The sequence below is a fragment of the Neomonachus schauinslandi genome, chromosome 7, assembly GCF_002201575.2.
Source record: "Neomonachus schauinslandi chromosome 7, ASM220157v2, whole genome shotgun sequence".
Classification (NCBI taxonomy): domain Eukaryota; kingdom Metazoa; phylum Chordata; class Mammalia; order Carnivora; family Phocidae; genus Neomonachus; species Neomonachus schauinslandi.
This window is the reverse complement of record NC_058409.1, coordinates 76,428,365-76,441,587: the sequence shown is the minus strand read 5'-3', so window position 1 is coordinate 76,441,587 and position 13,223 is coordinate 76,428,365. Positions and strand designations below refer to the sequence as shown.

The 13,223-nt window shown below is 37.6% G+C and overlaps 1 protein-coding gene across 1 annotated transcript in view; it reads left to right on the top strand.

Annotated features, from left to right (window-relative positions):
- The first annotated feature begins 2,805 nt into the window (after positions 1-2,805).
- The window catches only part of SLCO4C1 (solute carrier organic anion transporter family member 4C1), a 64,327-nt gene continuing 53,909 nt past the window's right edge, over positions 2,806-13,223 (top strand). The window contains exons 1-2 of the mRNA XM_021699139.1: positions 2,806-3,151; positions 6,341-6,604. Of these exons, the coding sequence (XP_021554814.1) occupies positions 2,806-3,151; positions 6,341-6,604 (610 nt within the window). The remainder of the gene's footprint in view (positions 3,152-6,340; positions 6,605-13,223) is intronic.

Sequence of the window (13,223 nt, the reverse complement as noted above, 5' to 3'; positions counted from 1 at the left end):
GATAACACTTTCAGTAAGAGCAAGATGTATTTAAGATGAAGCAACAGCGCTTTCACCAATCTTTAAAAAAAGTACTACTCTTTAGCACTGTGAGAGTGGAGATTTCTCCTTACACAGTACCAATTTAAGTGCATGATGATTATGCTACTTTGATTCTGATAGTTTAATTTGAATTTGTTAATTCAAAGCTTGTGCAAAAGAGTCTTAATCCATGACTGTGTTTAATCATATTTCATCAAAGCAAAATTTGCTGGTTGTTTAAATTACTTCATATTTCATAGACAAAATCATGATCATATGTACATTTACACCTTTAGACATCACTCTAAGTCCATTTCTGTGGAAACTTTTTACAATAGAAGGCCTAGGGGGATTCCATATCAAGCCTAATTTGGATATCTGCAAAATCTGAATATCTGCACTTCAGAGCAGAATTAGTCTTCCAAACCTTATCAACATCAAATCATATGACCGTTGATATCTTAGAATGGCTAGCAAAAATTCTAACCAATAGTGATAGGCTGTAGCAATTCAGAGAGAACTTTGAGTTCAAGTCTGTCAAGCCACTTATTAGCTATATGGCTTTAGGAGAGTTACTAGTCCTCTCTAGGATATAGATTCTTTAATATGTAAAATGTAGATAATAATAGCTACTGCTCTAGTAAGGGTTAATAATGGAATATATAGAAGAAATTTAAAAAAAAAGATAGTTCCTACTTCTACTCTTTCACCATGTTTTTGGCCAGTTTAGATTGTCAGGGAACAAGGAACAGGATGTATGTCTGTTCAAAGTAAAACATATGTATTTTTGATCTCAATCCCTCAGCTCAGTAAATAAAGCAGATATAACTGAAATAAAATTTGCACAAAATAGTAGCTATCATGTGTCGTGCACTGTGTATTTTCTTCTGAATTCTAGTTTATCTCATTAAGAAGTAATAGTATTTGAAAACATTCCTCTAAACCATTTTAAATGAGGTTAGTGACTATAGTTAGAAGAAATAAACACATCTTGTTTTAGGATGAGGGGTAACTTTTCCATCACCATATTCTCTTCTCTAGGATTAAGGCTATGCTTGGATATGATCATCATATACTACCAAATCATTGCTATTCAGGAGGTATTAGCACTGAATCTGGAAGTAGCTTCTTGGACAGGCTATCAGCCAGGTGTTAAATGAAGACAGCAAAACTTGGAAACTCTCTCCAATTTTTAGTGAAGTAATCTTTTAAGCAAAGGACCCTTATAAATGAATAATAGTACTAATGTATTGAAAACAAAATAAGACAGGTGTAGATAGTATCTAGACATCTGAGACCTCGATTAACTTTGCTAAAGGTAGTCCAGACACATTGTTTTGAAGTTTTTTTAATAATCGATAATTAGATTTGAGGAAGTAATTTCCTTAATAGTCTGAAGTCTTAGGAAATGTAACAGCTTTGTGTATATAGCCCTATTACACAGCAAAAAAGGAAATATGTGTGATTTAGATTATGCTCCTTATCGCAAGACACATTTAATTTAGGAAAAGATTAACATCTTGAGATGTTGATACAGTTTTAAAAATGTCTTCGTTTAAAATATATTATTTTAGTATGCATTGGTGTATGTTCAGAAGGCAAAGAGAATGGATCCTTTGAAAACCTAATCGTGTCATGACATGTCACTCCTTGGTTCCAAACCTTCCTATTTCACTCACAATGGAAGCCAGAGTCCTTATAATGGCTTCCAAGGTTTAGCCCCAGTCACTTCTTCCCCACCCCATCTGCACCCCTTCACCTGCCTTCAACTCCTACTGTTCTCCAACCATTTCATTCACCCCAGCCATTCTATTCTGCACATGAGACTCCCTCCCTTATCTCCTCCAGGTCTTTGCTCAAACTCAGTGAGGCCTTTTCCTGTCCACCATTTTTTGATGAATGAATGAAAGAATGAATTGTAACTACTGCATAATACTGTTTTTAAATTGATTTCACAGGTAGAAATTATTACATGAATATCAGCATCATTGATCTTAGCTATGCAATATACAGCAGAAAGAATATCATATATAGGCTTTTAAGGATTTCTAATTTCTGTATCTTCAGTTTTGGGGTAGCCAAACCAAACAGGTGGTTATGTTGCCACGTTAATGGCCGTGGTAATGTGGGGGGAGGCCGGTGGGGATTTCTGTTTCTAGGGATTATGACAGGTAAAAGTCTCACCATGATGTTCAAAATCCAAAGTATTGTATTTGTGGCTGCTTGACTCTTGGCAGTCCAGACCTAATCCGGTTTGGTAGTCAGCAAAAGAAGAAAACCGGCAGGATATTTTCTGTAATGATCTCCTGATGCAACTGTGTTTACAGCTTTCCTGTCAGCACCCAGAGGGAGCTTTATGGCCACCAGACTCGCAACCTCTGGTTAGTTCCCAGGCCCTGGGCTCTGGGAAGCAGCGCGGCGGGCTGAGGGGCTTCGCGGGGTCAGCCTGCGGCATCCGGGCCGGGCCGCACGCCCGCGCGCCGCATTCCAGTAAACCCCCGCGGCAGCAGGTGAGGCGCGGCCGAGCGCCAATCACACCGCCAGCGGGCCCAGCGTCCGCGCTCCGCGCTCTAGGCGGCGGCGAGCTCGAGGAGGAGGATCCCGGCGGCTGCGCGGCGGCGGCGGCGGCGGCGGCGCCGCGCTTTAGCCCTACAGGAGCGACGGCACGGAGGCGGGAACTCCTCCCGCACGGGGGCGCTGCCACCTGCGCGGGGGAGGAGCCAGAAGGGAACCGGGTTTTTCTGCAGCTCGAACGCACTGGAGTTGGGAGAACCCATCCTGACCATGAAGGGCGGCAAAGGCATTGAGAACCCGGCTTTCGTCGCCTCCAGCCCAGACACCCCGCACCGTTTGTTTGCATCGCCCTCTCACGTCGAGGTCTCAGACTTGTCCACCAATACCCAGACACAGAATTCGCAGCCACAGGAGCCTCAGAAGCCCCAGAAGTCACCGGAGCCACCCCGGCCTTCGGCGGATCCCCCTGTCTCCCAAGAGCTGTCCGTTCCAGAGCCGCTGAACGAGTTTGAGGAAGGACCCTGTGGGTGTGGGAACTTAAAACCGCGGAGTCTCCAGCGCTGCAACACGCCCCAGGGCTTTCTGCTTTACTACTGCCTTTTGGCCCTCACGCAAGGTAATGGTCAGCGCCCGCCCGAGAGAGGGCAGTGGCCCAGCGAGGGCGCGGAGGGGCGCGCCGAGCTGGTGGGGCGGAGAGGGCAGGCGCGCGCCGAGCGCGCATGGTCGACGCGCGGCGAGGCAGCCCCGGCCTGGGGACTTGCAAGCGCTCCCACAGACGTCAGCAGGCTCAGGCATCCGCATTTTAGCTTCTCCTTTGTTGTAGCAACTTTTAAAACTTGCCATACGAGCTTTTCTCCCTCCCCCCCCCCCGCACCTTTTTTTCCTTTTGTGTTCTACCTCAGTTAGTCGTTTCGATTCCTTAAAGGAAGGTGGAAATTCCTGGAGCCTTCCTTTGGGGACCGTTTACACTGGGGGTATCCAATTCTATGCTACGGAAGCATATATTTTGCTAAGCTCCTTACTAAAGGTTTTTTTTTTTTTTTTTTTACATTGTTCTGGAAGGGAAGGATTAATTTGCAGGTGAGGGTAAGGTAGTTCTCAAAGGAGAAACTTGTGGTTAGGTAGCAGCATTCATGTTTTGTGAGTATATTTAGTTTGAGTTGTGTGCAGGTACGGGTGGAGCCCAGTAAATGTTAGCAAAGGCTCGAGGCGTTGTTGAAGGGTGAGGCTTTTGAAACGCAGAGGAGTTGTGCAGTATCTGTTTTGTTCCAGGATCTCTTTTAGGGTCTCTTGGGAGTTACTGGTGAAGTCCACGTTTATACCCTTAGGAGTTTGCGGTCTAAACCTGGTTTGGAGGAGTGAGAGGTAGAGTAGAGGGAGAATGGCTCCCAGGAAAGAAAGCACGGAGAAGGTAAAAGCTGTTGCTGTGTTGCCTAATGCAGGGGGCGAAAGAAACGGGAAGTTACACTAAGGTGACGGACACATTGAGGAGAGGTGGGCATTAAGATGGAGCATCCTGAAGGAAATGCTGAAGATTAGTTAGAATTTGATGGTATGTAGATATTTTTTGGTCACTTGAGTCTTACTTTCAAAGTATTTTGTAAAGAGACCATCCAGGGCTGATTGAAAGAAGTGTAATCCAAGAAGTATGTTTGAGGAGGGGGATCTTTTTTAAGATTAACAGAAGAGTAAATCTAAATATATTCTTTCTGTTCTTATTCCTGCTCCCCTGTCTGAAAGGAACTCAGCGCCCCTTGCTTTTGCACATTAGGTGTTCAGGAAGTAAGCATTGATTGAAGGTCAACTGCAGCTCTTCTGCCAAAGGTTGTTTTGTGCTAAAAATTTATTTCCATTCCCACCTTTCTTGTCCCCACCCAAGTTAGCCTTCTCTCAGTGTCTTGGTCTTAGTTGTCCAAAATCCATGATCAAACATTTCAGTGCCAGAGGAATGCAAAGTTCAAAGAAGTTGGACACAATTAAAATTTCTTGTTTTATCTTAAAACATATTCTGAAATTTCTGTATTCCAAAACACATTTAATGTAAAATGTTGTTTAAAATTATTAGCAAATATTATTGACACTCCTAAAAAGATGTGTCAGGTTTAGCCTAGAGCTACATCTACCCAGAGGTCCCCAATTTAAGAAGCATAATCCTAGATGAAGGTGACCCAATAAATTCTTGTTTCAGTTTAAATCTGAATTATAACCATTTAAGTTTGAATTATTACCATGTTTCTCGGACATGATCCCTGGGAGGTCCTTTTCCATGGTATATTAAGAAGTGCTTGGGAAAAACAAAAACAAAAACCCAAAACTTGTCAGGTTAGTTTACTTAACCCAGAGTTTCTCAAAGATAAACAGAGTTTCTCTTAGCACTTAACATCCTGATGTGCCTCCTATTTTCATGTATGTATAATAGAGACATACAGTATACAATATTTCATGAAATTTCCTTTTTTAAAGGAGAGTTCTTAGAACTTTTGTAGCATAGAATTCAGAGTGGTATTCATAGGCTTAATGTGCTAAACCTCCAGAAGAGTTTATAAATTTACTTTCTCAGAGAAGTACCAAAAAGACAATGAGTTTTCATGATTGACTTTTAATCAGTATGGCAAGTGTGTTGGGAAGTTGATTTTTTTGGGGGGGAGGTGGAGTTGATTTTTGGATGGGGTAAGTTTCATATTCTCAGATAGATTTATCTCATAAGCATGTAATTCCTAGGTTCGTTAGACACTTTACCTTTAAATTTTAAGAATTGTAAATTGTCTTTTGACTTATTAAACTGGCATAAAAGTAAAATCATGTTAGGACTTTTAAAACTTGTTACATCAATTTTCTTGAAATGTATTTCCAGTTAACAGTCTCGATAAAGCAAAATTTAAGGAGGTTGTAGAAATCATGGCTTGTGTATACTCTGTTAATTAATGAATGAAAACAATTCATGGTATCCTCTTAAGTAAAGGGGGTAACTAGTTAAAAACTGTAATTGGATCAGGTGCTTTTTATTTTCAACTCATACTAATGTTTAGACTCCTGTAAATTTAATCTGTATCTGGACAGAACATTTTTGTTAAGTCAGTCACAATTAAATTTTCAACTTTTCCTTGTTTACCTTATATTCTTCCATCATAGTTGTAATAGACAGATGAAGTGTATATTTTTTGTTTACTTTGCATATGATTTAGAATGCCGGTAGTTGAAATGACTCTTAGTGTTTATTTTTGCTCTAGGACCTTTTAAATTATAACTTTAATGTCTATAAAAGTGTTAGAGGAAAAGAGGTTTGAGAGCTCAAGTTCACCTTTCATAAGACTAAGTCAAGGATCTCTAGTTACAGATAAGTATGTTTAATAATTAAACAACCTGGGAAGCAATTGGGCATTACTTTAATGACCAATGGAGTTACTTGTATTTTTGTACTCTTCTGAGTGAGGTCCATGAGTATGCTACTCTTGGAGTCTTTCTGGCGAACTGACTTCATGAGAATTTACTGCCTGATTTTCTGTTTGTCATATAGAGAAAAATGAAGTTAGCTACAATTTAGTATGTGGTAAGCATTGATTTTATTTAACACCTGAAAATTCACAAATGTACCATTTAAAAAGCAAACTGATTTTTAAGGAAGTATGTTTGAGTTGCTAGCTTTGAAACTTTGGGACTTTTAAAATTGCTACATTAAAAAAATATCAAAATAAATGACAAACTTCAGTCATAACCAAATTTTAGTACATTGTGTTAAAAATCATAATCCATATGGTGAAGTTAATAAAAATCATGCTCATATATTTTCTTTTCTCTTTTTTAGGTATTATAGTAAATGGCCTCGTAAATATTAGCATTTCCACTATTGAGAAGCGCTATGAAATGAAGAGTTCTCTGACGGGCCTGATATCATCAAGCTATGATATCTCATTCTGTTTGTTATCTTTATTTGTGTCATTCTTTGGTGAAAGAGGACACAAACCAAGATGGCTTGCATTTGCATCCTTTATGATAGGACTGGGAGCACTTGTATTTTCAATGCCAAAATTTTTTGGTGGAAAATACCAGCTGGGGTCCTTTTTTGAAGGTAAGTTTCTGTTGTGTTTTTGTTTGTTTTAATTTAAGAAGTACTATAAAACAAGGCCTTTAATTCTATATTGCAACTCATTTGTACAGGTAAGGTAAGGACTTAGTCTCCTCTACTATTTACTGCTTTGTTTTGATGTGAATTGTGTGAAGTAGATTACAGAGATTGCATTATTCATTGCTTCAGTTGTTATTCACATTACTAATCCTCTGATACTCATTCTCCAAATTACACACAGTCCTCAAAAAGCAATGATCAATTTTCCTTTGCACTTGTAACCTCATTGGGGTTCTAAGATCTGTAGTTTTCCCCTTTGTGTGTGTGTGTGTGTGTGTGTGTGTTTTAAAGATACTATTTATTTATTTGAGAGAAAGAGTGAGAGAGAGAGCACGAAAGGAGGGAGGGTCAGAGGGAGGAGCAGACTCCCTGCTGAGCAGGGAGCACAATGCTATAGGATCCCTGGGACTCTGGATCATGACCTGAGCTGAAGGCAGACACTTAACCAGCTGAGCTACCCAGGCACCCCCCAAACCACCGCACCCCCCCCCTTCTGGTTTTATTTGCTGTGCTTACAGCTCTGCACCCTGGACATATTGATTCCTGATTCCTGAGATAAGAGAGATGAAATTTATAGAACTGAAGCCTTTCCTAAGAACTGAAGCTAGCTGTACTTATGACTGTAGTTTAGAGATTCAGAACTTCATGAGTTATCTAACATGTTGCTCTGGTTAGTTGAAAAAAGTACATTATCCAAAGGCTCAAAAGGAAATTTGACTGTATTTCTACTTTTTTTTTCCTCCCAAAGAATCATTTTCAATGGAAAAACAATTATGGTAGAGCCAGAGGGATATGCTAATGAGGACCTTAACATTTTTATTGTCTTTCCTGGGATTTTTAATAGCAAATGTTGAGAAAAAGAGGGCTATGAAATTAACTTTCAGGAGTTAGGTAAGTGAAGAAAAGGCTTAGGGTAAGAAGAAAGGAGAACTGGGGCCTGCTGCAATATAGGCATTATTTTTAAAAAGTTAAGGCCATTACATTTGTGAGTTTTAATATTGAAAATTAATACTAAAGTGTTAACATTCCTAAGACCAACTTCGAAATTATAGAATGACGACAGATTGGAAAGTATTTTTAACAATTTAACAATAATATTTTTAACAATTATGCATCATGGTTTTAGGAGTATACTTATTAGGTAAGCAGCCTTCATTTTGGAAATAAAAATAGAATATACAAGCATATAGGACCAATAGAGAGTTTTTTTCTCCCCAAAGATTTTATTTATTTATTTGACAGAAAGAGAGAGACAGCTAGAGAAGGAACACAAGCAGGGGGAGTAGGAGAGGGAGAAGCAGGCTCTCTACTGAGCAAGGGGCCAGATGTGGGGCTTGATCCCAGGACCCGGGATCATGCCCTGAGCCGAAGGCAGACGCTTAACCAACTGAGCAACCCAGGAGCCCCCAATAGAGGGTGTTTTTAAAGTGTGGTAGAGTTTGGAATAAATGAGATAAGGAAAATACGTTATCAGTGGAAAGATCACTTATATAGATTCTAGTACATTATCTAATATTGGACAAGATTCTGTAAGGCCAATGTGACGTAATTTCACTGGAGGTAGTTTTAGGAACAAGGCACACTAGGCTTTAGTATGATACTTTTGAAATTTTAACAGTAAGGTAAAGTCTAAACCTGAGTCTGTCACACAAGAAACATGATACTGATTCTGTGATAGCAAAAATATTGTGTTATTGCATTTACGTGGTAATCTTTGTGCTAAATCAGATTCCTCACTCTTCCAGTTGATCAGATGCCCTCCTTGTTCTTAAAGTATATGAGCTTCGATAAAATCTCTGACTCTCTAAACTAAAACATAACCCCTGTTCCAGCACCAAAGCCTGATCTCTCTTCAGCAATTTTCTTAGCTTCATCTCTTGCCGTACACACTTTGAATTGCAGCTAATCTGAACGATTTATAATTCTCAAGGGGAAATGGCCACAAATTAAGGTGTGTGTGTGGGTGGGGGGGGCAGAGATGAAGCCGAGAAGATTGCTAAAACCAGGTCACATTATGGTGTACTACGTAAGTTTTCACTAAGTTCTTTTTGATATGTCTTATTGATATTTTTTATTATTTTAGTTGAAGTAGATTAGATAGAGGAATTGGCTGATTGTGAGGTTTTTAGTCTAAATCAGACTCATAGTTTATATAATAGCTTATCATTGGCAAATGGAAACAAAAACTCAGGTTGCCCTTATGTTCTGTCATTCATAAAATGAATATTGATACAGATTGTACATGGTGCTGAGATAATAGCAGTGAAATAGTTTCATGCCATCAGGATTTTATGTAGTAGTGGGAAGAAATACAAAGTTGATAAACAAAATAATTGAGGATTAAAGTGAGTGTATGAAGGGAACAAATAGTATGAAGTAATAGTGTATAAAAGAGAAAATATGTGGGCAAACGAAGGCCGTTGTGACAATAACTGGATAATGAGGAGCCAGCTTTGAAAGATGCTTTCCAGGTTGGAGAAATACATGGTAAATGGCCTTGGGGGGGGGAAAGAGGTTGGTAGGTTTTAGGAATTGTCACTTTGGCCAGCATGATCAAAGCAAGGGAGAACATGGCATGAGATGAATTGGAGAGACAGGTAGACGCCAACATGAGGCATTTAGATTTTCCTTTAAGTGCAGTGGGAAGCCATTAGGAAGTTTTTCCTTTTTTTTTTTTTTTTTTTAAGATTTTATTTATTTGAAAGAGAGAGAGAGGAGGAAGCACACGAGCAGGGGATGGGGGTTGGTTAGAGGTAGAGGGAGAAGCAGACGCCCCACTGAGCAGGGAGTCCGACTATGCAGGGCTCCATCCTAGGACTCCAACATCATGACCTGAGCAGAAGGCAGACGCTTAACTGACTGAGCCACCCAAGTGCCCTGAGAAAGTTTTCCAAAGAGACGTGCATGAGCTTATGTTCTGATATCATTTTGGCTTCTGTTGCTCTGAAGGACGAGAGTAAATGGGAAAAAATCACCTAGGAGTTTTTTACTATAGTCCAGGTGAGAGATAAAGGTGGTTGGACTGGGTTGGTATCAGGAGAGATCTAAAGGGATGATTGATTCACAATGTATTTTCAAGGAAAAAGATAGGACTCTTTGGTAGATTGATTATGAAAGAGGAAGGAGTAATGACTCCTTGATATTTGGCTTGACCAACTGGGGCCATTCACTAGAATGTAGAACAGCATTAGGAGTGGAAATAAAGAAATCAGGTTTGGAATTAGTGTGAACTGAATATTATATATCTATCCAGTGTTGTAATATATATCTTTGAACATACATGTTTATATAAGTGTGCCAGTTACTCTTTAGTTTTCATTCCTAGAAGTGCTCATATTAGATTTGAAGGCCTTCCTCATTCTAATTTTTGATAGATAATGCCACACTGACTTTTAGGAAGGGATGTACCAGTTACTCTCTCACACTTAGTATATGAAAATGCCTAGTTGCTATTTTGAATTTTTGCATTTTTTAGGAATGTGCCTTTGTGGTATGTATGTGTCGTGTTAACAGTATAACCAATACAAAATTCAGGACTAAAACCACATTACATATCTAAAGGAATGGAACCCAGGCATTTAGAAACAGAAGGAATGTTAGAAATCATAAATTCCTTCTTTTACAGTGTAGAACCTTAGGATAAGAGGTGAAGTGACTTCATAGTGATTTCATAGAGAGGTCAGTAACAGCTAAAACTAGTACTAGTTTTTATACTTTGTTTAATGTTTTTAATTTTTTTGTTTATTTCTCATAGGTTTATTAACTATATTGAATAGTTTCAATTTTTTTATGAATTTATTTTTTAAGTGTTTACTTATTACATAATTATTTTTATGAATTTAAACCATTTTCTGCAATTTCAAATAGCCAGTTATAATGATCTATACTTCCTTAAAAACATAATAACTTGTCTGTTCAAGTAAGTTAATCCACTTTTGCACATTTTGGACTCTATAACCAAAAAGCTTAATGATTTGTCCAAGTCTAAGGAGAGTATACAAGAAAACTGGAGATCAGTGGGCAAAGAAACCAAAGAGTTGAAAACTCCCTGTAAATAAATTGGAAACAAGGGCATGTACAATCTTGTTAGGTAATATAAGATAAATAACCTAAAGAGCCTAACACTAAGAAATCATTTTATTAATTAAAATTATACATGTAATTTAATTTGAAAATGACATTGAGAGAATTAGCATTTTTCCTTCATGTGCTTTTTTTGTTGTTGTTTTTTGAACTTGAGAAAAGTCAGGGCTCAGTTGGATGAAATCATCTCTATAAGAGGAGATTAAAGTAATATAATGGTAATTAAAGGAAAACATGTGAAATATGATAAGCATGTATAATTTCTACAGGTGTTAGAAAAATAAAAGGATGTTAAGAGTTAGCAAAAGGTAGAAAAGTGTGTTTGAAAACAGCTTGAATTTTCTATTCTGTAAAAATTAAAGGTTTGGAAAAGTATTTTTTTAAGGGAAACTTTTATGAAGACCTAAGGGTTAGATGTGATTATCTAACTTTGGAGATAATATTTATCAAAGGGAAGTTTTGATTGTTATTGGATACAAAAAAGGGAAGAATTAAAATTGAGAGAAATGCTTCTCAGGACTAATTTTTATATATGTTAGCCTGAAAATAGAATAGTGTCATAAAATATTTTCAAGTAAATAATATTTGATATTTACTTTTGATATATTTTAACTTGTTATAATATATTTTAATATAACTTTGAAATATTGTAAAAATATATTAAGTAAATCTTTACCACATAATATTTTGTTTTCCTCCAAGCACTTTTTAATTCCTTGTGGATGAGTGTTAATTTAACGGTGTTAAGGAAAATAATCTTTTTGTCTCTTTGAGAGTTTGGGAGGGGGATCATTAGTAAAAACTTAGAAATTATGGGTAGGTAATTACTAAATCCAGTGAAGCTCTTTTTCTTTATTGACCAATAGTTGGTTAACTTTTCTTAAGTTGTATTATTTTCTTGTTTCTCTTTTCCATTCCTTTCTCAGGAAAAGGTAGCTCTCAACACTTTACATTTACTTCAGCATTAAATTTCTAATGTTTTAGATTGGTATTTCAGGAAGAATTCTGTACCAAAGGACATTAGTTATGCAAAGTGACTATTTAAAATGTTGAACTAGGAAAATGATTGACGTGGGACTCAGTGTGTGATTTAGTTTTAATTACTGTTTTGTCTTTTATCTTGTATTCATAAGGATTTTTTTAATATGGAATACTTGTCTAGATTGGAGAAGACATAGGGCCAAGGATCTTACAGTTTTACAATCGCTAATTTAATACAGTATACTTTAATTTTCCTGGGCCTCTGAGTGTTCTTTCTTGATATTCCTTCTTCCTTATAAAGAATCAGTTTTATTTTTCTTATATTTCAATTTAATTATAACAAATGAATAAAAAGGAAAGATGATATCTTAGAAGATGTAATGGTATAATAAAACAAATGATTCAAAAGATTTTTAAATTCAATACATACAATAAAAGATCTAGAACTAAATTTTAGGGATAGTCAGTGCTCCAGATGCAACTAGCACAGTTTTTAATATCCAAGGCACTTCAGTCTCCCCTAAACTTCCCAGATAATATGAGTTACCCTGGATGCTTGCTACCGTCACTTAATGCCCTTGGGGATCCTGATTCAGTAAGTCTGGAGTAGGACTCAGGAATTTATATTTTTAAAAACTACCCAGGTTATCTTATCAGTCCATTTGGGGAAACATATGTCCAGTTTGGTGCTTGATTATTTTGTACTGTTTCAGTTGTGGGCACAGAGGTTCTTTTCATTTCAGGATTATTGCTTTATAAATTCCTTTAAAATAGAAGTTTCACAACTGTCATGAAATACTAGATACTTTAATGCAGCCAGTTCTGTTGAAATTCAAATGACCAAGCTTCTGAAATAGAGGAAACTAACAGAGAAAATTAAGTAGGAAGGCATGTGTCAATGAGTTGTTAGCACAAACTCATTTCTGCTCACAGCTATAATTTGTAAATAGAGACTTAAAAATGCATGCCCTTGTGCGAAAGAATATAATGTCCCAGCATTTCCCAAAGTATGATCTGCAGAGCACAGTTTCTGAAGATATTAAGAGTATCTTAAAAATAAGTTCCATGGTTCAATGAGTTTGGGAAAATCAAAGTTAAGGGGTGTCTCTGTTGCATCCCTATAAAAGTTAATGCAGTTTTGAATCCTTAGTTAGAGGATGTGATATGTACCAAAGGACTCCACTGCTTGCCCCTTTACTTGGCTTCTAGGGCTCACTTTATGTTTTCTCCCCCAGATAAGTGTTTTGGTGAACAGGCTTTGGGAATACCTGTTCTATGCTATCTTATGTAATTTTGAAAGCCCTTGTTGAATTTAGCATCTTCGTTATGGCCAGCTTTAGAATAGCATGTCATGGATGGTATGTGTTCAAGAAAGGTTTGTTGAGTTGTCAGATACATTAATGAACGAATGGATCCTTTCAGTAGAGGCATATTAGGAGTCTAATGACTTCCTTTCCCACAGAAGGCAGTAAGAGCAGTTAATGTCAGATAGAGGCAG